Raw genomic sequence first — 23,273 nt, forward strand, 5'->3', positions numbered from 1 at the left:
TGTTTATTGGCTACATATATATATATATATATATATATATATTGAGAGAGAGGAAATGATTGGGATATTACGGTTTATCATTGAAGAACTAATGTTTTTTTCGTATCCTTAATTGTTGTTATTACCGAAGGATCCCCCATCTTGTTATATTATTTTCACGGAATTAACGCTCATTATTTCTTCCGACTCTTAAGTACAAACTATGAATAATGAGGATATATTTATATCTACCAACCTCCTTTATCGTACTAGCAAATAAAACCAAAGATTGCGTTATATCAGATAGCCAAAGGAAAAAAAAAAAAAAAAACAATATTAAAGAGCCCAAGATCCTATCTCCCTTAGCTTGTATTTCAAAACCCGTGGATTGATGTAGAGGATCTATGAAGGTAGGCTTCTTTGTTTATTTATTAGCCTTCTTGAATGATTCGCAACCTAAAGCCCACTTTAAACCTAACCTTCATAAGACCTAAGACCCTGACCTAGACCGCGGCACTAGCTAGGTCCTTATCCGTGAACCTAACGTGTTTGACTAGAGTTCAACTCCAAGTGTTCTTGATGGGAAATCGAAAAGACGTGCGAAATTGGATGTAAATGGGAAAAAAACGCAAACAACCATTAGAACTTTTTCATTTAACGCCGTTAAATTAGCGTAAAAACGGATTTATCGATCGGCACCGAAAGAAAAGAGAATAATAAACAAAAATTCGAAAGGTATTGTTTCATTCTTAATCTTTGCTTTCACAAGCATTGCGTGCTTTTTCGTTGGTCTTCTGCGTTTGTTATAATTCACAAGTCAAATTCCGAATTCAAGACACACTGACTGCGATTCAAGACCAACCTTGTCTGGAGATTTTAGTGTTGAATTCAACGAGATGGATAAAACCGGATGAATCAAATCGAGAAACCAGCATGGATTTCAAGCAGAAGATTTGAGACTTGAACTTTTGGAATCCAAAGAACTTGTGAAAATTTAAATAATTTTTTTCTTTCTTTTTTCTCTCAACTGCTAAGTTGGAAAAAATTGAAGGTTGAGATGGCTCCTTACCAATCTGGCACCTATGAGGTTCATTTAATCGAGTAATAAGGTTGCTCACATTCAAGAGGTTCGAGGTTTGAATCTCATCGTCACTATCGCATTCCGGTACGTTATTTATTTATGTGGGTTGCAAATAATAGCAAGCGCGACACCAAGTTAAAGAACGCAGCAAGTCAGAACCTTAAAAACATCAAGTATATATGGCCTTGGCGATTTTATGCCCAAGTAGAAATAAGCAATAAAGAAAAAAAAAAACAACTTTTTATACTTATTAAGTCTTGCTTTTTCTTAAAAAAAAAAAGACAAATTCATATATTGAAAAGCGATAGATCTGGACTTCTTTTGGATCTGAGATGGGGATCTGGTGAATCAGAAAATGACAAAAGCCAGCTCATTTGGACCTTTAGAAGCAATGTTGTCGCTTGGCAGCAATTTGAGTCTACAAAATCGGAGAAGAAGATCCAACATTAGACTTTCTTCGACGGGATCTTATTCCTAAGATGACCAATCATCTCGCTTCGAAGCTCCGATCCCATGTGGAGCTAGCGATCAGGCCGTTTGTGTCGCAGCATGATTGGTCCACGACATTGCGGGATTGTTTGCTAGCATCTGTTTGATTTTGTCCTTGTTGGTATATTAATCACCATATGGAGTTGGACCCTACTACAACTTTTAAGTCTAAAGTTGTTAATTTTTTGTCATCTTACGTTGAGGGCAAGCTTCGAGTACAAATTTTGTAAAAAAAAAACATAAACAATTGGTTAACTAAAAAGTTTTATATTCTAAAAACTGTGCAACTCGGACCAGAATCCGAGTTTAACAGTCCAAGAAAGATGTCCAGCATTTAAAAATGTCTGACGGTGATGTTTGAATGTTCCCTAATTTTTCTTTTCGTTCTTTTATCTTTCATTGAAGTTTGTTCCATTTGTCATCAATATCTAGGAAAATTGGGGAAAAGAAATATCAAGGAAGATTTTAGATCGCGAGGAAGGTAATTCGCAAGATTCGTTATCCCACCTCATAACCAAAGAGGGAACGCAGATTTTCGAAGAAAATGGCGACAAAATCGCATTCAACGAAGAGAAAAAGGAAAAGGAACTTTTTCATTTAAGAACCACTGTTTTGGTTATAATATCAAATAGCGACACTGACATTCTGACACAGCTCCTGAAAAGAGTTTTTCCCCTTCAAGGATTCACGAAGATTTGGAGTGCGTCTATGAAAATGAAGTTTTTTTAATGAATTTTAAAAACTTTGTTTGTTTATTCGGTTGATGCACCTAAAACTTGATTTTGGAATTTAAAAACCTTGCTTTAGAGCGTCATCCGAAGGCTTTCCTCGTATTTTTTTAATATCATCCTAAACTAAAACAGCCTTTTCATATCAATACCAACTTCTTTCCTTACCGAACTACAGTAAAGGAACAACGGTAAAAATGGAGTCATCAGAAGAAAGTTATCGAGTGCATATAAAACAAATCATTAACATAATGACCACACTAAAAATCACGGCTAAGATGAAAAAAAGGAGGAGTCGTTTTGATATCTCCTTTTCGGAAGTTCTCTTTTCAGGAATTTTGGAAAAGTCCAGGCGCCACTCGAAAATAAGTAAGACTTTTTTACCCTCCACGTCTCCAGGCGTGAAAAAAACAAAAGACAAGCAAAAGATGGGCAGAGTACGTTTTCTGATTTCAAGTCAACATCGAAGTGGGCCCCACATCATCCAAAGATTCCAAGCAGCCCCCAGAGGGTGGGGCCCAGATGGTAATTAAACACTGTAGCATTCGCATGTGAAGGTTGCGTTGCTACGCCCTCCACATTGGAAATCAGAAGAAAAAGGGGAAATAATAAAGGGGAGAGGGAATCTGACAAAACGGAGGAGGGCCGTAGCAGGAGAGTCAGCCGGCCGGGCCCTCCGCCCTGCAAGGCACGGCGACCGCTCTGCCAAAAGGAACAGCAACTCCTAGAGAGCAAGCACCCTGTCTGCTGCTGACCGATCCTTCCGAGTCACGTAATCAAAAGCAGTGCCCGGCAATCATGTTCCGCATTCCGTCCTTCTCATTTTTCTCACGCAGAAAGAGAAAATATATGTTGAACCGCCCCTTTCCGTCTTCTCCGGCCATCCCTCCCGTCTGAGGACACAACCCGTGCCTCTTTTTCTCTTTCTGTGATTCTCTGCTGCTGCCTGCTTGGTCTTCGGGAAATGGTTGAGACAGAGAGAGAGTGGGTGGGCGTGGTGGGTGGAGGTTTGGTGTCCAAGCCTCGAATGGAAGAAGGTCAAAAGAGAAACTGAGCAGATGGAGACAAGTTTTGATATTTTATTGCTTTTAACGACCGGCATTCTCGCCAGTGGTGGAAAGACAAAGATGCCCACCGCGACCGACGTCTACCCGCTTTTGCTTCCCTCGGGGGACCTGGTACCCGAGCTATTTCGCCGGCGAAAGACATCTGATTTCAGACTTTCAGTGCCCAGCAGGCTCATGGTTCGCCCTGTTAAATAGAGAAGAGAGAAAGAGGCCTAACCGTGTGGAGGCACGGCTCAGTCGGCCATGTGGGAGAACAAGAACGAACTCCGCCGGAGATTTCAGAAAGGAAACAAACCAGAACCACGACGAGCGTTAATAGAGCCTCACTTTTTTCTGAGAGAAAAAGCTTGCGAACAGGAAAATGGCGGCATTAACTTACAATAGAGAAGGGGAACTCTATGCACAATTATAACCTAACAAGAAAAAAAGGACACAAATAACGACATGGAAAACAACAACAAAAAAAAAAAAACCAACCAGCTCCATTTGCTGTGGATGAGGAAACGAGGGAAAGTGTCAAGAGTAGTCTAGATGCTCAGCAGATCGGGTGGAAGGGACCGAGACGGCTGGGCGTCTGCGGGTGAGGTCCCCGACGTCGACTCGGTGGCGGGCGAGGTGGGTTGGCTGCAAATGTGTTGCGTCGGATCCGATGCTCCCCTAGGGACGTCCGTCAGGATCTGAACCACTTCCCTCATCGTCGGCCTCTCCACGCTCTGTTCCTCCACGCACAGCATTGCTACGTAGAAGACGTGCATGGCCTCATGCAGCGGCACGCTAGGCAGCCGCGGATCTAAAATCTTCAGCACCCCATCTTTCTTGGAGTCCGTCATCTTCCTCATCCACTGAACGATGTCCACCCCATCGCCGAACTCGCCTACCGGCTTCCTCCCGCTCACCAACTCCAGAAGCACCACCCCGAAGCTGTAGACGTCGGTCTTCTCGTCTACCTTCAATGTGTACGCGTACTCTGATTAACCGGAAAAGCGAATTAGCACAAAATCTTAAAAGGAAATGGAAAAGGAACGTTGACGGAAATGGAGGGTAGCCACTGACCAGGGGCAATGTAGCCATAGGAACCGGCAATGGCGGACATGCATTCTGAGGTGCCGGAACCTTGAAGGAACTTCGCGAGGCCGAAGTCGGCGACGTGTGCTTCGAAATTGGAGTCGAGGAGGATATTGTTGGACTTCACGTCACGGTGAATTATCAGGGGAGAGCAATCGTGGTGGAGGTAGCAGAGCCCCTTGGCAGCTTCAATGGCGATCTTGAACCTTGTTTCCCAGCGGAGGTGGCCGCCCTTCTTGCCGTGCAGCATCTCCCCAAGGCTCCCGTTGGGCATGTACTCGTACACCAAAAGATTAGTCTCCTGGTTCGAGCAGAACCCAAGCAGCCTAACGATATGGCGATGGCGGATGCGTCCAAGCGTCTGAATCTCCGCATTGAAGCCGTGGTCGTGGGAAGAGTTCCGGCTCATCACCGGCAGTCGCTTCACGGCGACTTCGTCTCCGTTGGGCATCACCCCCTTGTACACAATCCCCGCCCCTCCCTTTCCGATTATGTTCTCCTCTTTTAGGGCGTTCAGGATGTCGTCGCAGCTGAAATCCAGCCGCTGGAACGAGGTCAGCTTCCATGACTTGGCCGCGGAGGATTTCCGGAGGGACCGTGCCTTGATGACAGCCGCGAGGGCGAAAGCCACCGAACACGCGAGGAGGCCAACGACGAGAAGCAACTTCACTGAAGAGGAGAAGGGGCCTTTAACGTGGCGGGAAGATCCAGACGAGTCGCCGGATTTGCAGGGGGCCAAGTAAGGGCCACAGAGGCCCGCGTTACCCACGAAGGAGCTCGAATTGAAGTAGCTGAACTGGCCGGTGCCGGGAACCAGGCCGGATAGGTTGTTGTAGGAGAAATCAATAGACGTCAGGCTTTGCATCGATGCGATGGCGTCGGGGATGCTGCCGGATAAATCGTTCCTCGACAGGTTCAGGTAGTTGAGAATACGCATTTCCGTGATCTCGACTGGAATTGGGCCGGTTAACTCGTTCTGGCTGAGGTCCACAAACGTGAGGAGTTTGCACTGGCTGATTTCTGGCGTTATCTCTCCGGAGAGCTTGTTGCTGCTGAGATCCAACTTGGATAGCTGCTGCAGTCTGCCGATGGTCGGAGGAATGCTGCCGGTGAAGGAGTTGCCGTCGAAAAGGAGCTTCTGGACACCAGAGAAGTTCCCAATGGAGGAGGGAAGAGGCCCAGAGAGGCGGTTGTTGGAGAGGGAGAGCTGTCCGAGATTCGGAGAGATGGACGACATCTCCGGCAAACCTCCGGTGAGATAATTGTCCTGGAGCTCGACCTGGACCAGATTCGGAAGACCCAGCAGCCCCTCCGGAAGCGACCCATTGAGGTAGTTGTCCCCCATCCGAATTCGGCTTAGGGACTCGCATTTCCCGAGCGAGGCCGGAATTGGGCCGAAGAGGAAATTGCTGAGCGTGATGAGCGTCTGTAATTTTCCACCGAAGCATAGTTCCGGCGGTATGTTTCCGGTGAGTCTGTTAGATGAGAGGTCCAGAACGATAAGGTTCCCTGTCTTACCAAGTTGCGGCGGGATACTTCCAGTGAAGTTATTCTCCCATAACTGTAGCACTTGTAATTCCGGCAAATCGCCGATGAAGCTCGGAATGGACCCGTGCAGCCTGTTCCTGAACAGATTCAGCAGCGTTAGATTCTGCAAGTCGACGAACTCCGCCGGTATCTCGCCTGACAGCATGTTATTCGATAAATCCATGGATTTCAAGGTCTGGAGCTTTCCCAACTCCGGCGGGATAGGCCCAGTGAGACCGTTCACCTGGAGAAACAGACTGTCGAGGAGATGGAGGTTGCCGATTTCCGGCGGAATGGGGCCCGAGAGTCCACAGTTGGCCAAGTCGAGCCGAACGAGCCTCGTCAGGTTGCCCATTTCCGGCGGGACGCCGCCATTGTAGACATTGTAGTAGCCAAGATAAAGTTGCTGCAGCCTGCTCAGTTTGCCTATCTCCGGCGGAATCGGTCCGCTTAGCTCGTTGCCGGAAATCGCCAGGTACTCGAGGAACTCCCACCCACCGTACTCCGGCGGTATCTTACCGGTGAAGAAGTTCCCTCCAAGATGCAGGTGCCGGAGATTCGGCATTGCTGCGAGTTCCATCGGCAGCGGCCCCGTGAGGTTGTTGTTATACAGGTCCAGGACCTCAAGGCGATGAAGGCGCCTGAGCTCCGCCGGAAAGCTGCCATTGAAGACGTTGTTGGAGAGGTTGAGGACACGAAGCCCGGCGATCTCCGATATCTCCTGGGGAATATTCTGGGAGAACTTATTTGCACCGACCGTGAGGTTCGCGAGGAAGCGGAGACGGCCGATCACCGGCGGAAGAGTTCCCGAGAGGTTCATGTTGGAGATGTCGAGGGAGATGACGCGGCCGAAGAAGTCGCATCCGACGGCAGTCCATGTGCAGTAGCTAGAAGAAGAGTTCCAAGAGGCAAGGTAGCCTCCAGGGTCGGAAACGGCGGACTTTAGGGAGAGAAGCCAGCGGTCCTCCAAAAAACCGACCGATTCCACGGCGACCGAAGGGCAGAAAAAGGTCAAAACCACCAAAAGAGAAATCGAAAAAACGCAAGACCTCACCATAATCGTTTGTTTCCTTGGTGAAACTCAGGGATGAGGCAGAGCAGAGAGAGGAAGAAGGCAGAGAGTTAGGAGTGAGAGTGGGAGGGCGAGAGAGAAAAAAGGGTTTGGTTGTTGAAGTGAGTAAGTAAGCACGCTTTGGGCGTTTCGATTTCTCAATTGACAGTTTCTCGCGAATACTTCCGACCTACTGTATCTATTGACAGATCGGTGCTTTAGACATTTTGAAATTGCCGCTTCAAGTTGAAAAAAGAGAAGAGGAACTGGATGGAATCAAAGTGGTATCGAATTATCAACAGTACGCTGCGAATGCTATAGTAACAAAAACGCGTGAAGATGGAAGCAATGCTAATAATGTCAAGCATGATTTTAAATGAATGGATTTATTAGGCATCGGTTCCGTCTGCGTTTATCAATCATCTACCCAACTCTCATTAAGATAATAGTGTTCGAGTGAAGCTTGTTGGGGCTTCTTTTTCTTTTTTTTTTTATATTCCGCTGCTGTGCGAAACACCCCCCCCCCTTTTAATTATAAAACGTTAGGTACGGGATTGTAATTTTAAGGTTATTTTTCATTTATGCCCAATTATCGCACTATCTTATAGATATTTCGGTACCACTGCTCGTCATTTCTTGTAATTAATTATTGAAGAGACTGAGCGTTACTTTCAGTTTCAGATGCATGCTGCCTTTTTAAGGCAAACGTTGGTCTTCTTTCTAAGAGGGAAAATTGCATGCGCTGCGTAGCGTAATCACCCTCTCAAGTGTTACAGATTTTTCAAAAGGGTTTCTTGGTTGGATTTAAAAAGAAAAAAGAAAAATTTACGCACACGCATAAGAACTCACCGAGGCTAACTAAAGAGTAGCAATGAGGCAAGGGAGTTGAGAGTGGTCCATTTTCTTTACTTGTTTTTTAAGTCTGAGTCCCTTTTATTATAACCTTCAACCAGTGCATCGCCGGGCCACATCTCATAATTGCGGTCCAATATTATGACTTGGTTAAAATAAAAAATATATTTTTAAATGTAAAATAACATATACATGTATTAATAAAATTAAAATTTTATAATATATATCAAGCCGAATCAGACCTCGTCTGCCAACCCGAGCTGGCTCGATACACTTTTTTTTTTTTTTTTTTTTCTTGTCCAAGCTCGGCCCGAGTACTCTGAGCCTTAAAGACACAACACCGTACCAATGCGATCCATACTCATTTCATTGAACCATTTTTAGTCAGTGGCCCCACTCGCATTGTTGATGATAGTAACTTTTTGGCATTTACTTTAGGATGTCATTCAAAACTTTTCCACCATCGTTGTTTCACAATCGCCCGTAATACAAAATCTACCAACATTAACGTTTTATATAGACAAAAGAATCGTAAACTCACAGCACCATAACATACATTTTATATATATATATATATATATATATATATATATTATAATGTAGTCCTGGCAAAGCGATTTCATGTTCGAAAAGTTTAGAAAATATAACAACTATTTTGTAAATGAATAATAAGTTTCTAGATGTCAGAAAGGTTGGATTTCAAAGTTGCAACGAAATAAGTCTTTATCTGCCGAAAAAATCAAGTTGTTCGTTCATTTTGGATTTCACAGTTATGAGAGTCAGGGGTTGTCGGGATACATTGGGGGCAGTCGGTGCTTTTTTACCAGAACACACAGTTCCGGATCCCTCTTTCAAATATTCAAACTGCCGCATTGGTCACAGAGATGTCCTGTTTGTCCCCTTTTGATCCACCCCCCTTTGATCCGTTCCTCTCACCCTCGTCCTCTCTCCCTGTATGTGTCTCTTCTCTCATAAGTTCCAAGTCCATTCAACACCCTCCTCACATATTCTCAATTTTCTAGTATGGCCGCAAGAATTTGTAATATAGTTGAACTGGCCAATTTTTTTTTTTTTTTCATCTTTCACTTTCAATCCAAGATCAAGGACAGAGATAGGAGTTTTATGTGAGGAGGGCCAAATTAAAGTTTCAAAATTGGAATATTATTTTTTTGTTTTTTTGTATAGGTTAAGTGACATTTTTAAAAATTTTATATGTACACTTTAACAAAAGAATTTGAAGAGTAGCCAAGGCTGCTGCTTTAAGATAGGGGCCCTCTAGCTTTATCAATCATTTCCAAAGGGGTGTTTGAATGACTAACCCAAAGTTGGTGAAAAACTTGGTTTTGTGAAAACAATATTTCTTAATGAGTTTTTTAAAACCTTGTTTTTTAAAGACTTTTCAAAATTTCGATGATCTATGTGTGTTGCGAGATATCGTCAAACACCATATATACTTTCCTTTATCAAATTTACGTCGTGCTTCATAGTTGTTAATAGAGCTTCAAGTTCATGTTTGGTTTGTTATATTGATAGAACAGTTCATAGGAATATTGAGAATGATTCAACACCTCACGCATTCGTGTATGTACGAGAGGCTAGATGATAAGAAAAATCCAATTCATCTATTTTATCTAAAAACATTGGTTAGTTAAATGATTGAGTGATTTTTGATAGTTAGAAACATCATTTGTTCACTACATACATATATATTGAGTAAACGGTAACTCTAACTATCCAAAGTCACGCAGAGTAGACATTCATTTAAAAAAGATTAATAGTTGAGATAAAATTTTAAAAAAAAGCGAACTAAAACAAAATTACAAAAATACCCACAATGGATATTTGTCTCTCTGTTTTTCTCTCGATTAAAAACAGCCACCGCATTGGCATTTTGGTTAAAAAATGCACATAAACATGCCTAACAAATGGCCTTATTGTGCCACAATAAGTAACCAGCAATGTAATTGAAGTGACCGACAATTCAAAATATAAGGAGTGGGGGAGTCTGGGATGGCAATTCGGAAGCAAGGAGATGGGCCTGCCAAGCTGGAGCTGACGATAGACATCCTTAGCATGGGTCCGGATCATGGCGTGCGCTGAAAGGCCACGGTAGCCCGACGCTCGCGCCCTTTTTCTTTTTGGGTTTGGCGGCACTTTCTTGTGACCGTCATATAAATGAGAAGCTACGTGTCCTTTTCAGTTTTGACCTGCAAATCAAGCTGCCGTTACCGGTTTCCACGGCGAGGGAGAGAGAGAGGACGTCCATTAGGGTTTGTGTCTTCGGTGGAAGATTACAGGGCCAAGTTGATCCGGCTGGCTAATGCAGTTCTTTCCACGAGTCAGAGAAGTTATTCCCTTTCCTCTTTTCTACTGTTTCGTCTTAAATTGTGTGCAAATTGTATTTGCTTATATAAGGAACCCGGATTTTTAGATTATTGCTTTCGCGATTATGGGTTTATGCGGTCGAAATCCTTTGGTTGCGGAGAGTGGAGTTTGGGCGCTTGTGGTAGGTGATTCCTGAATTTGACGATGCGCTGTTTTTCTATAAAGGAAACAGTGCAATCAAGGGAAGAAAGGACCAACAGAGCTGAATGGAGTTGTTTTGTGCCAAGTGTTGACAAAGACGGTTTGCTCATCAGTTGCTTACGTCCTTTACTGGTAAAATAAAGCGTGGCTCCACAATGATGCCTTGGTGTGCATTGTCAGCTGCGAAATTATAGAGCATTTGTACCCTGGTTGAATTGGTGAACGAGTACACCTGTGATATAAGTATTTTTGGTACTAGAGCGTGCTTGGCAACTTCTTGTTCAATATACCGTTCATGTTTGCGAACATTTTCCTTTACACTTCCCTTTACGTGTGTCTAGAGTTGCCTACCATTGGTTGATAGGTTTAGGATATGCCGCTCGCCAACGAATGAATCTATATTACTTGCCACAGGCCTTGACACAATTTTTTTTTTTTTCTCAAAGGAACTGCCATTTAAATTTTCCAAGTCCGATCTGGGTCATTGTAGTTTCCTTCCAAATATCAGTTGCATAATTCTAAGCATCTGTTTTTATGAAGATCTTTTACTAACTCCAATAATGAGCTTTCTTTTGGTAGTGGCTGTCTAGAAGACCGACCATTTGGAGGATGAAGACTGCACATTGCAAAGGAAAATTTTTATCTTCATCCTTTGGACGTGATGCTGCAGGCATAGGTTTTCTCTCATTATGGTATTCCATCTGTACATTTTTTATCATATGGCATCAACAGTTGCCGTTTGATCACTTGACGCCTTTAAACCATGTTAGGATCCTGGTTCTAGCATCAAACTAGTTTAAGAACTTGTTTTGATGTGAAAACCAGGTCACTGACGTAGTTTTATCTAATCTTAAGAACTAGCAAGCTGAGTCTTTGGCTGAATCTTATGCAACATCACATGTAGAGGACCTTCTCCAATTCCTTCAGAAGGTGGATTTATATGCTGTGTCATCAAATAACTTACCTTTAGAGTCTACCCTATGGAAAATATAACTGCCTCAATTTTCAGATGCTTAAGATGAAGGCCGACCTTTTTCAATAAGTTAGCTCATCAATTAACACCTTTCGCCTCTTTTTTTTTTTTTTTTCTTTAAATGATGAACTGTCACTTTCACAGCTGCTTATGCTTGTAGCTATTGTTAAGAGTAAATGAGTAGCTCTAGAGGGCAACTTTGACACAAGTGCTCATATGAGCTGTTTGTCCAAAGGGTGGGTATCTGAGCCTGCCTTCCAATCAGGTTAATCTGTCCATTTTACTAGTACTAGATATGTGCAAGTGAACAGAAGAAAAAGTCCAGCTCCATTTTTTTCCTAATGGGAGTTATAGGCATGGGCTTACGTGGTTTTACTTTTTAGTGAACTAGCAGCATATCTGTCATGTACTGCTGTCTCATCTTGATAAAGGAATTATTTTTCAGGATGGTTAAACATCGCTTTTGATTGGATGCTTGATTGTGGTAGTTTGTGAGTTTTTGTACATAAAATTGATTACAATATGGATGAATGGATAGACTGGAGGGGTTGTAAGTTGAAAGGTAGCAAAAACTAAATGCTTGAGAGAGTTCTTTCTCCTTCTACTACATTCTATTTTTTAACAACTTTGACATGCTTGAGGGAGTCCTTTCTCCTAATATGGAAGACGACATTTAGAAAAAAAAAAGTGAATAGAAATGGCATTGGGTGTACAAGATTTTCTTTCATTGTTGGAGCTTCCCCATTTCATTAAGGCATTGCTGAAAATCAGGGTTTGGTGTGAGTGCAGCCGCTTTCTCCTCTGCCATTGCTGCCGACGATGAGAACAGGCATCAGGGCAAGAGAGAGCCGGACCAATTCCTCTCTTTTTTGAGTCTCAAAAAAAAAAAAAAAAAATCTCTCAAGCGTTGTGTCGCTTGAGTCCTAAGCGTCTCCATCCCCTCATAAAAAATGGACACACTTGTACATAAGAGAGACTGTAAATGACCATTATAAGCATGAATGCAAACATCACAATCATATCATTAGAGGCCCCTTAAGGTTGACTTAAACCACTAATTCCGACGTTTTTCCACCTGGCCTAAAATATGTATTTTGCTGGCCATACATACCATGTAAATTACTTTGTGAACAAATTGGTCTTTTAAGTTGTTGTTTTGCTAAATTCTCTGTTTCAAATGACTGAAAAACTTGATGTGAAATGCACAACAACAATTTAGAGAATCATACATGATACTGAATTGTGATCACATAAAATTCAATGTATCCAATTAATAGAAACTCACAAATGTTCCCCAAAAAAATATGGCACCAAAAGATTAATAAGAGGATCTAAAACAATCTCTCATGATCCAAATAAGATCTTGCATGAACTTCTTATAAAATTCACCCTCACCAGATCAAAATGAAGTATACACTGCATGGCCTGTGCAGAAGTCTAGTATAGTATACTCCCTACCACTAAGAAAGCATATTCTTTTTTGCTTTTATGAGTATTGAAGTGGGAGACACATTCTTCCTTTCATGCTTATGGAGAATTTTATAGACATACACTCACAATGTGCTATCAACTATAGTTTGACAAACTGCTCATGTCCGAAACAAGTTATTCAAATAACACTTAATCCTACAGATTGTCCAAGGAGAAAATGTCTTGTATCTTAACTACATTATGTTGCCTATGCAATGTGCTAACTGCTAAGTTACATTATGACTCCCACTTTTCATGGGTATTATAACAGAATTTATGCTTTAATTTATAATGAAGTTAATGTATCTTTTGACAAGGCAAACTCCAAAACCTCATAGACAATCTTTTCCAATAAAATTTAAGCCATTAATCAAGAGAACATCCTTCATATGAGACTTTGTTGAAAAGGTAAATTTTCAAGGCCTTTTATATTTACTATTTCCAAGGCAAGTACAAGGGGTCATTAGGGCACCACTTTGGTGATAAACTCTAACCCACAAAGGTTCTCTGCCTTATCTATAACTGGTAAAACCAGGAGATCTATACAAAACCATGGCAAATGGACATGGCACCTTTGGGTGCTACATGCCAGATACTGAGTGTATGTCTCCTATTTTACCCTAGTTAAACTTTGAATATGATAGAGTATCTTTGGGTAGCACACATTGTTTCGATAAGTTTAAGCCAATCCAATATTGAACTACACATATAGCGATGTAGAACACAAGATTAGCTATGCACTTGGCCACTTTCGTGGTCACAAATGCAGATTTATCTACTCTTTTACCACTCTTAATGTTAATATTGTCCTTATGTATACTTGATAATCAAACAATCAAAATACATGCATTATCATGCCATGTTTACAATGCAATATTCACTATCCCATGATAATGAATCAATAATTATATGAAATAATGCATATATACAGGTATACAACCTTGAAACCGATCAACCCTTATAGTAGTCAAAAGAAATGACTTACACACGGCATACTTAAGTTAGTTCATAAGGCTTTGAAATTTGAACTGATTTGTTGTCAATTGTGATGATACTACATGGATTTAAGGCTCGTTCATAAAGTTTTCTATTGGTTTATTAATATCTTTGCCGGTTTTGAACCATTTTGGGCCATATGGAATTATAAGCTAGTTTAGGCAGTATTGAATTTGTTCATCAACACAAGAACTGATTTCATACAATGTTGTGTTGGTTCAAAAGCTACCAAACTAATTTAAAGTTTTTATAACCAATTCATGAAACTTCAAGATTCGCTTCATACCATTTTTTTAATCCATTTTATATTTAGAAAACTTGTTTCTGTTGTTTTCTAATGGTTAGTTGTAGAGAATTAGAATTGGTTATTGATTGATTGCAAACAAAATTTGTTGCATCTACATTGTTTATACATGGTTTTATATGCTTACAACTGTTTTTTGCATGAAAAGGTATGATCATGCATGTAAGGTGGCTATTTTGATTTTGAAATAACTTTTCTCACCCTTCTTTCAAACAGATTATGGCCAATGACTCGAGAGCTATGTCACATGGGTGCACTAGGGATCTGGACACGTGTGGGTGTGGAATAAGACTTTAAGCAAACAAACACATGTTTATTGTTTATATTCATAAACTGTAGATTACGATAAAAAATACCAAAATATGGCAAAAGAAATACAAAATATGAGTCTGCTGTGTCCATTCCATGTCCCATACCTGCAACCATGTCCAACCAGGTCGACATTGGTGTGGTGCCCTTTGTGTGACATAGCTCAAGAGCTTGATCCTTGACATTTTTGACATGGGAAAGACAAGGATTCTGTCATTCTTCAAGTTGATATGCTATCTTGTTGAACCACGACCTTTTTTGGAGAAATATGGTTCTACATCTTAATACTTGTGGCAGTCCCGGTGTCACAACGCAAGACAAATTTACATACGCTTCTGAAGTGCTTTGGTTGGTTTTCCAGCCCCTGTGATAAAATTCCTGTAATCAGTCTGTCTCTTCGAATCATCATTCTGCAATATGTACTTGTAGAATAAACAAAATCTTAGTTGTGAATAGATTCATCTGTAGAACTAAATCCCAGTCGTAGTCCAAAAATTTTAATCAGACTAGTTCGTACTGAAATATAAAATTCAAGTTTTAAAGGAATAGAAAAAGGATTGGGATGTGTTAAGGTTGTCGGTTTTGCTTCATTCTGCATTGTTCTTCTTGGGCTGCCAAAATATCTGCCTCCAACGTTCTGCAGACTGTGGAGAACAACCTGCAAAGTTATTTTAGTTTTTAGTTGTATGCTTTGTCTACTCGAGATTTTTTTTTTGTGTGGATATGAGTGGATGCCCTTGATTTGTACATGAAATGGGTATCAGCTCCACTGGTTGCACCATAGTGCCTACTGAATGCCAGTGTTATGATACAGGGACCATGCCTTTGAATTTCTCCGGAAACTACACCAATTCTAATTTTTCCCCCATTAGATCAGTTTTTTTGGCTATGTTCTCGTTCTGTTTCAACCATTTGGTTCATCAAAGAATGTCTAGACTCTAGGCCGTACTTTGTGTTTGTTCAAAAGTTAAGATATTTTCTAATTCATTGTTGAATTGTTGACTCTGTTATTGTCAATGTCAATCTTGAACACACTGTCATTCTCGTAAATCTTTCATCTAGACATTGCTTATGGTAAATATTTCTGTCCTAAAACATCTTTGCTATACAGTTGGTTCTCTATAGCTATTTGCGAGTGGTTGGAAATGTTAATTGTGCTTATCATAAGCTACTTCCTTCTTTCTTGCAATGAAAAACAGATGTATCATGTAATGGAAACTTCTTTGCTGTCTAATCATTTAACCATCTGTCCTTGAGATAATACATTCCTTAATGTGTTGTATTATCCTTCTTCTCTTTGGTGATCCTTATTGGCTCTGTCTTTGGTCTCTACTGGCTTTCTTTTCATGTGTTCTTTCTTTCTTCTATGGGCTAGCTTGAAGGGTCTTTCCTTGAGGAGGTGTCTGATTTATGAGATATAAACTGTAACAGGCAGTTCTGTTCATGGACTTTCTGACTTGGGATTGTTTATTAAAGATTGGGCATGATACTCATGCGTCTGTTGTTTGACTTGCAGTACAAGTGCAGTTTTATCCGTGCATCTCATGTTTAATTCAGTCAATGCAGACAACATGGAAAAGATGTATGTATATCACATTCTAACACGCACAGTAAAATTTATATTACATATCATCATTTCCAGTTTTGCTTAGATTTCCCTCAATATGGAGATCCATCTTCCATATTTTGTAAGTATTAAGTTAATTTATAATGGCTATTTGGTTACAGAATATATTACAAATTTCGTTGATGAAACTAACATCAATCCACCTTCGTGAAAGAGAGGTCTCAAGCTTTCCTCTTGAAAGGCAGAGAGAGAGAGAGAGAGAGAGAGATGCTGCTTTTTGGTGTTTGCTGTTGGTAGAATAAGAATAAGAACAAGAGTTGGCCCAAAGAGGGGAGAGGCCAGTGGGTTGCACTGGAGGGATTGTATTGGAGGAGGAGAGTGAGCCATCTTCTGCTTTGAAAAACACTCGAACACTTCTGCTCCTTGGCAGGTGAATGATGTGAAGTCACCAGTTTGTGCTCTGCGGAAGGATCGTTGATTATTGGTGAACAAGAAAAAAATAATAAAAAGGAATACAAGGCCATTAAGACTGAACAACAGCAATGCACGAAAACTTGATCAACGAAGATATGTCTGTGTTAGGAAGACATAATCGGAGGTTGATCCTTAATGGCAATATACCATGTGCACACTTATTTATATTTTAGATTTATTATGAAATTCTGAACTTGTAACTCTGCTCTCCTGTCTGTGTGCACTTTCTTCTCTCTCTCTCTCTCTCTAATTAAGCCCATGCAAATGAGAGCCAATTGTTTGAGTCAGTCCAGAAGCAAAAATGAGTAGCAAGACTTTAATGGAACAATATCTGCCTGAGCCTTGTGGTACATGTATATATGAGAACAGTTAAAACGGCCTGCTAGGTGTCCTTAAGTAATCACTTGGTGAAGTATTAAACATGAAATTACCATGTGATAATGCACAAGTTAATGGACCTGAAAGAATCTGCCCTTTGAAGAAGCTTAATAGACCAATGGCCCAGCTGCATGAACTGAAAGTGATGAGATGTTGAAAATGCTCCTATTTTTTTTTCACACGTACAGCATACATATACATTATACAGTAACTGTGTAATGTATATATAATACTTAGGCACTGCTGCAGAGTGGGTCTAGAGTGGGTCCAGACTGGTACCATATCCGTTTTGAGCCCAAAGAATCAGGTCCTACATCATGATCCAATTTGCAGGTGATATGATGGAGGTGGAAGCTCGGTTGCAGATCCAGATCCCTGCCAGGCTCAGGTTCTAGGCTCACTCAAGCAACCAAGGGACAGAGGCTTGCATATAGCCTGTCATAGATGGGCTCTTGAGATTCTTTTTAGTTCAGATCTATATTTTAGATCCATTCATGCATTATTATTCGTTCCTTAGGTATTTTTGACTTTTTATTTTGTTTAGTCTGTCATTTGAAACAGGTAATCATTGATTGAAGTGCTTTTCCCTTCTTTTCTTTGGTTATCCTTTTCTGTTCTGTGTATTTTCTTCATCAATCATTCATTAGCTGACTATCATAATAGTGTGAGGTTTAAGGCAAAATCCCTATGCCTTATCAGGCATACACACACGCATCCACGTGTATTTTCTCCATGGAGCTAATTGCATATGCTTGCAGGAATTCTTATACGACATGAGTTCACCAAGAACGTAATGTAACTTTCTAAAGGAGACTTAGTTGCTGAGATTTAACAAATAAGCTTCCCATGAGTGTTGCAATCATTGCTGGCTTGTCATGCCTGTTGCTGATATGAGACTAATGTATTCTCATTTTACACATTTCTTGTTAAAATTGCTCATTGTGGGCCTCGTGGTGTGTGCTTTTTTTACTGCAGAGACATTTGCTTCTTATTGACAGGTTCAGGCATGTTAACTTAATAATTACTATTGAAGCTCAGACGTTAAAATTCATGAAAGTTCCTCTACAGTTTTTTTTCCTGAAATGACACTTTTTTGTTGAATTTTCCTGTAGATTCATGGGGCAACATGACATGGTCTTTTACTTTAATTATATAATTTTTTTAAAGATTTGAATGTAAGTGAAATATCTTAGGGGTGGATGTGGTCCTTGAGTCATTTGCCTGACCTAGCCTGATCAAAGAGGGCCTTCAACTCTTCAATGTAACTTTGCAGAGACTTGTTTGTGGATGAGAAGGATTTGGAAATTTCTTCCGTCTAAACCATGCTGTGCGATTATAAGTGTCACATGGCTGTCAACATCATGCCTTCCTAACAGCTCCTTGAAATCTATTTTCCATTATAACATAATTATTGCTAGGGGAAACCTACATACTTTGTTATATCCATTCTTAAAGCGCAGGAGCCAATGCTGCTAACACACAAGGAACACCCTGGCTTTACTTGAACAACTTGATCAATTTGGTGGCTTGAAATTTGAAAGCTGTGATTTCCCTCTCAGACAGATTGTATGCTTTGTCAGGTAGTTGGCTGTTCTCATATGGAAGAAATTGATGCAGATTCTATAGCAGTAGTAATAAGCAATTATTTCCTTCCAAGGGATGTTGAAGTTGCTATCAGTCTCGTCATCCTCACCTTTCCTTTGTCTAAAGAAAGTTTTGTATGCTTCCTTGGTTGTGGCTTAGAATGATAGGCCTAGTCATACTTCTAGAGCAGGCCAAAGGTCAGCCATATTTAGTTTGGCAGGATGGTCCATCCTTATCAGGACTTTCTGCTGGTGAACAGCTTCTTGTATGGCCCACAGCTGATGAAAAAGAAGGGGTTTTCCAAGTTTTTCAATGTGCTTCCATGCTGCTATAATTGGGTCACTTCCGAACCATTTATTGTTGATGCTGACTCATTCCAAGGCAGGAAACTAAATTTTTTCTTGACTAAAGCTGAGCTGAACTTGCGTCAGATGATCAATCCCTTTAAGGCCACTTCTTTTTCCATGTTTATGTTTCTCCACTGTGCAGTCAAAAGATCATTTCTGTGATATTGCTTCAAAAAGGATATTGGGCTTCATGTAAACTCTAATTAAGAAGACTAAAAGTTGTGCTGCGTAGGATAAACTAATGGAGCTGTAGAGTGCAAGGCTTTTCTTAAAAGTACATGGAGACTAGCAGTAGTCAGGTCCATGATTTCTGTAGTGAAAATGGAATATGGAACCAACTGCACTACTGGATGAAGTAGCCTGCATCTTTTGATAGTAAAAGTAACCTGCATTTGCTTTTGGTATCAATGGCAGTTGCTCATGCATTTGTTCATGGCTGTGGGTAACATTCTTGGTTCGCCATTACTTCTTTCAGTGCATGGTTTGAAAGGGGTCCTTCACTTTGACTTCATCATATGGCCTAAAGTCGTACCCACATGAAAACTGCTTTCTTGAAATTATGCTTCTAGCCTTTAGTAGATGCTGCACCCTCATAGCAGCAGGCTGAATTTGCTTTGTTCTTTAAGCATCTATCATGGTAAGTGTCGTCAAATATGCTTGTGACTGTTAACGTGGTTCAATCTATTTCTCCTACTTCAGGACACTGAATGGGAGGAGGAGTTGACAAAAATATTGCATCAGATGGGGATGAAATTCCCAGCTGTCATTATGCTGGAGAATAAATGGGTCGTTGTCTGCTTAACACTAATTCTTGGGCTTTACGGTGTGTTGTAAATGGGGATGTGGTTGGTCGGGAATCTTTAACCTTCTGTCTTCCTTCTATTTGACAAACCCTTGATTTAGTCAATAATCCAAAACTGGAAATACTTTTCGAGGGAATTGTGGCAACTTTTTTTTTGTGGGTTTATCTTGCTTGCAGGTTTTAGAGTTACTCTTCATTTTTACCATGTAATTTAATTTGCATCTCTACATTTGAGATATATGGTCTGTTTCCTAGTCGACATGTTGATATATTTGGTAGGCAATTTACTGTGTCATGCAATAATTCTCCACTTGTGGAGAACCATTATTGATTCGCCAAGGTATGGTGTCTCCTTTGACATTTTTTTGCCATTCACTTGCCCTGGTCCATATGTGTACCTAAGATATTGCTCCTATCTGTTTGTATACAGGACCAGCCTGTGGTGTCATTGAAATTAACCTCAGTAATTCCTCAGGTAAGGTACTAATCTTTTTCACTGTTCCTCTGTAGATATGTTGCTCTTCGGGAATCATAATTGAGCACCATATAGGACCAAGTCATTTGATTTTTGTTGTTTTCTTATGTGGCTCATTAATGGTTTTTGGTTGAGGAAACTAAAGATCGATAAAGCAAAAACTCATTGTGGTTGTTAGGAGGCATATTTGGCATGCTTATGTCTTGCCCAATTAGGACATTGTTTCCAGTTATCGACTGTTTAAAGTGGAGTACTGCCCTGTCTCTTAGCTTGTTTTGGCAAATTACTTAAATAATGCTAGCCTGAGATTTAGACATTTCTTATTCAGAAATTTTTCTAAACAACTTTCGTAGATCATCTAAATACTTGATAGAACGCTGGCACGTATTATTGCTTTTAGGAAGTGAAAGCCAGTTGCGTGCATGTATTTGTTGTACATCTTTTTTGGTTCCTTCCCCATTCTTGAGCTAAAAGGGCATCATATTGCAGAATTGTTTACTAAAAGGATTGCAAATTTGTATTTTTTATTCTCATCAGTCGTCTAGTGAATGGGGGCTGAACTGATCTGGTTTCTTGTTGCGACCAGCTGATAGCGTCCTTGTTGGGTGGGTCATAGTATCAGCTGCTTGGAGGTGTCTATTCTCCTGCTCTAGTTGTAGGTGCTGTTGCAGCTCTTGGCCACTTTGGACCGTCTCTTCTGCAGTTTGCAGAAAAATCCAGAGGCCAACCATAACTTATATTATCTCTTCACTATGCGCCTGTGTACATCACGGAAAGCAAACTCAAATGTATGAACAAAGCAAACCGAGGAGAAAGAAAAAGGCTACTGATTTTCTTTTACTCGTGATAATGAAGCCGCAATTCCTGCCACCCTTTTCCCTTTCCTTTTTTTTTTTTTTGTTTTTTGTTTTTTAACTTATAACACATCAGGCACTTTCAGAAAGTTATTCACCGAATGGAATCCCAACCGGTGTTATCATGCTTTATAATGTCCATGTGGGGTGTTTTCAGTCTGTTCACAAGGATATGCACTGCATCGTGTTATCGTTAGGCTAGATTAAATGACGAAACTGCCCTCGATTTTTGTTTAATGTACAGTACAGAGTGAATCGAGGATGCTTCCGTTCTTCGAGGTAGTTCGAAGCCGACGTGTTCCTGGAGCTTTCTGACCTTTGGTTATGATCCCGATGTAGGAAAGTGGCGCCGTCCTGGATCACGGCAGACGATCTCCATGAACAAGGCCGCACAGAGAGGGAGAGAGACACGTGCATGTATACTAGATATGCGTGCTTATTCTTTTTGTACTGTATTTCTTTAACGTTTTGCGAGAGAGCTTGAAGCAGAACCATCTGGTTTTTGTTCGGTTTCGTGATTGTGATACCTTGGCTCAGATATGAATTCTACTTCATCGCTTAGACGAAAAGCTGTAAGCAAAAAGGCTTTTGGTTCGGCATTTTACTTGTTGGGACCAAGCACCCAACACTTAAAACTAAGTGCGTTTCAAATTCCGGGACTAAATTTTGGATTGTGATTAGGTGCTGGAGTCTAGATGAAGAAAATTTTTTAAACGGGATTAGGGTGAAGGCAGACCGTTGGCATCTTTTGCAACTATAAAAGTAGCTAAATTGCGGTCTTCTTATAATGTGCTACTGCCTTCATTTCCCTTGTGTTTACTACTCCAGACCATTAGAGGAGCAAAACTTTAAGTAGAAGAAACTAATAATTTTGATGATGAGCATGTATTTTGTTTAATTGCTTGTGTAAGAAGCTGGTTAGTGAGGCCTTTCTCATGCTTCTGTCAGCCATGCTTTCCCCTATAATGAAGAAGCTGCCAAGCTTTCTTCTCTTTCAAGTGCCGTTCTTTTGTCTATTAGAGAAGTCTCTTCAGTGCTTGTTCATCCTTGCCGCAAGATGTGATGGCCGCCTTTAAATTGTCGAGCGCCGAATAAATAATGAAAGACTTTTTTATTGGGCAAGAGAATGATACCTCTAGGTGGTGGCCTTCTTTAATTTTAAAGATACAAGTTGACCAACCTAACCAGGTATGAGGAGCTCTGTAGGTTTCTCTTTGTTTCCCTTTTTTATCAAGCTACGGAAGAAAAAAGGAAGGAATAAGCTTGGGGACATGGAAATAGCATCCCCCTCTTCCTCTCAACCATTAGGATCTGGTTTTGACTTCGCTTATATGAAGCGCGACCATTACTTTTATCTGTTTTATGCGCTTTTAGTGGAGTCATATTCCACACAAAAGTTGAAGATGATCGTCAGAAAGCAGGCAGCTTCCCTCCATTCCATGATTCCAATTCTACTGCATGGCCTCAATGTCCCCAAAATCGTGAAAGCCAAGAACCCCTCTTGGCTCCAAGAACAGCCACCCACAACAAGAGCATATTTTGCCTTTCTTGTTACATGCTGTATCATAAAAATATAACAGTATATGCCGATCAGCTCGTATGCTAATAACAAGAGGAAGAGGCAAATCTCCTCACCATTTACATTTTTTCTGCATTTCTTTTCTCAAGTCGGTAAGTCCAAATGAGTTAGCAGTGGACATAGAAAATAAGAAAAGAAAACTTGAGAACAAATTCGCCACCATTTCTCCACTACCAAATGATAAAAACATCCGATTCTCTTCTACCATACTGACCTCATCCTCCCCACCTAAAGAAAAAGAAGAAAAATAAAAGGAAAAGTTCACTGCCATTTCCAATTTCAGCCACGGACAGAATTCCACGCACCTCGAAGCATTCACTCCCTTATGTATGACAAAACAAGAAACCTGAGTCTGTCTTATTGTAACAGGCCCCATCAAACGAGGACAATCCACAGTTTACCAAAACCCACCACCACGTGTCCTCCAGACTGTAAACTGTTCCACAACACCTCTCGCTCGTGCGACCTAACCGGACGCGCCCGCCATTAATGGCTACTGCTCTGTATTGAATGAATAGATGCAAGATTTGGTAAAACTCTGCAGCAAATTCTGGAAAAGGTGTCGGTGAGAAGCGCATCTTTGGAAGTAAGGAAGAGAGGGAAGAAGAGACAAAAGAATGCAGAGCATATATGTAGATATATATATATCGAGAGAGAGAAAGAAAGAGTCGCTGTGCCTTCTGATTGCTTCATGGCTCACAGTGAGGCAGATCAGAGACGTGCTGCTTGTGGAAAAGAAAAGAGGGAGGGTACAGTTGAAAAGGGGAGTGTGCATTGGAGCACCGTACGGCATCTT

The 23,273-nt window shown here is 40.9% G+C and overlaps 1 protein-coding gene and 1 long non-coding RNA gene across 6 annotated transcripts; one reads left to right on the top strand and one right to left on the bottom strand.

Moving 5' to 3' along the window:
* Positions 1-3,656: 3,656 nt before the first annotated feature.
* On the bottom strand, positions 3,657-7,398 carry LOC116250777 (leucine-rich repeat receptor-like serine/threonine-protein kinase BAM1). The gene is made up of 2 exons (XM_031624710.2): positions 4,398-7,398; positions 3,657-4,311 (listed from the first exon to the last, which is right to left on the bottom strand). The coding sequence occupies exons 1-2, from the start codon at positions 6,991-6,993 to the stop codon at positions 3,872-3,874; spliced, it is 3,036 nt and encodes a 1,011-aa protein (XP_031480570.1). The 5' UTR covers positions 6,994-7,398; the 3' UTR covers positions 3,657-3,871.
* A 2,476-nt stretch (positions 7,399-9,874) lies between these two features.
* Positions 9,875-21,406, top strand: LOC116250154 (uncharacterized). Of its 5 annotated transcripts, XR_004171335.2 has the most exons (6): positions 9,875-9,948; positions 10,040-10,186; positions 10,945-11,057; positions 15,934-15,999; positions 16,146-20,044; positions 21,143-21,406. It is a non-coding gene; the product is annotated as an uncharacterized LOC116250154 (long non-coding RNA). The 5 variants fall into 5 exon arrangements; XR_004171331.2 differs by having other exon boundaries at positions 15,934-20,044; XR_004171334.2 differs by lacking the exon at positions 10,945-11,057.
* The last annotated feature ends 1,867 nt before the right edge of the window (positions 21,407-23,273 follow it).

The sequence above is a fragment of the Nymphaea colorata genome, chromosome 3 (genome assembly GCF_008831285.2).
Source record: "Nymphaea colorata isolate Beijing-Zhang1983 chromosome 3, ASM883128v2, whole genome shotgun sequence".
Lineage (NCBI taxonomy): Eukaryota > Viridiplantae > Streptophyta > Magnoliopsida > Nymphaeales > Nymphaeaceae > Nymphaea > Nymphaea colorata.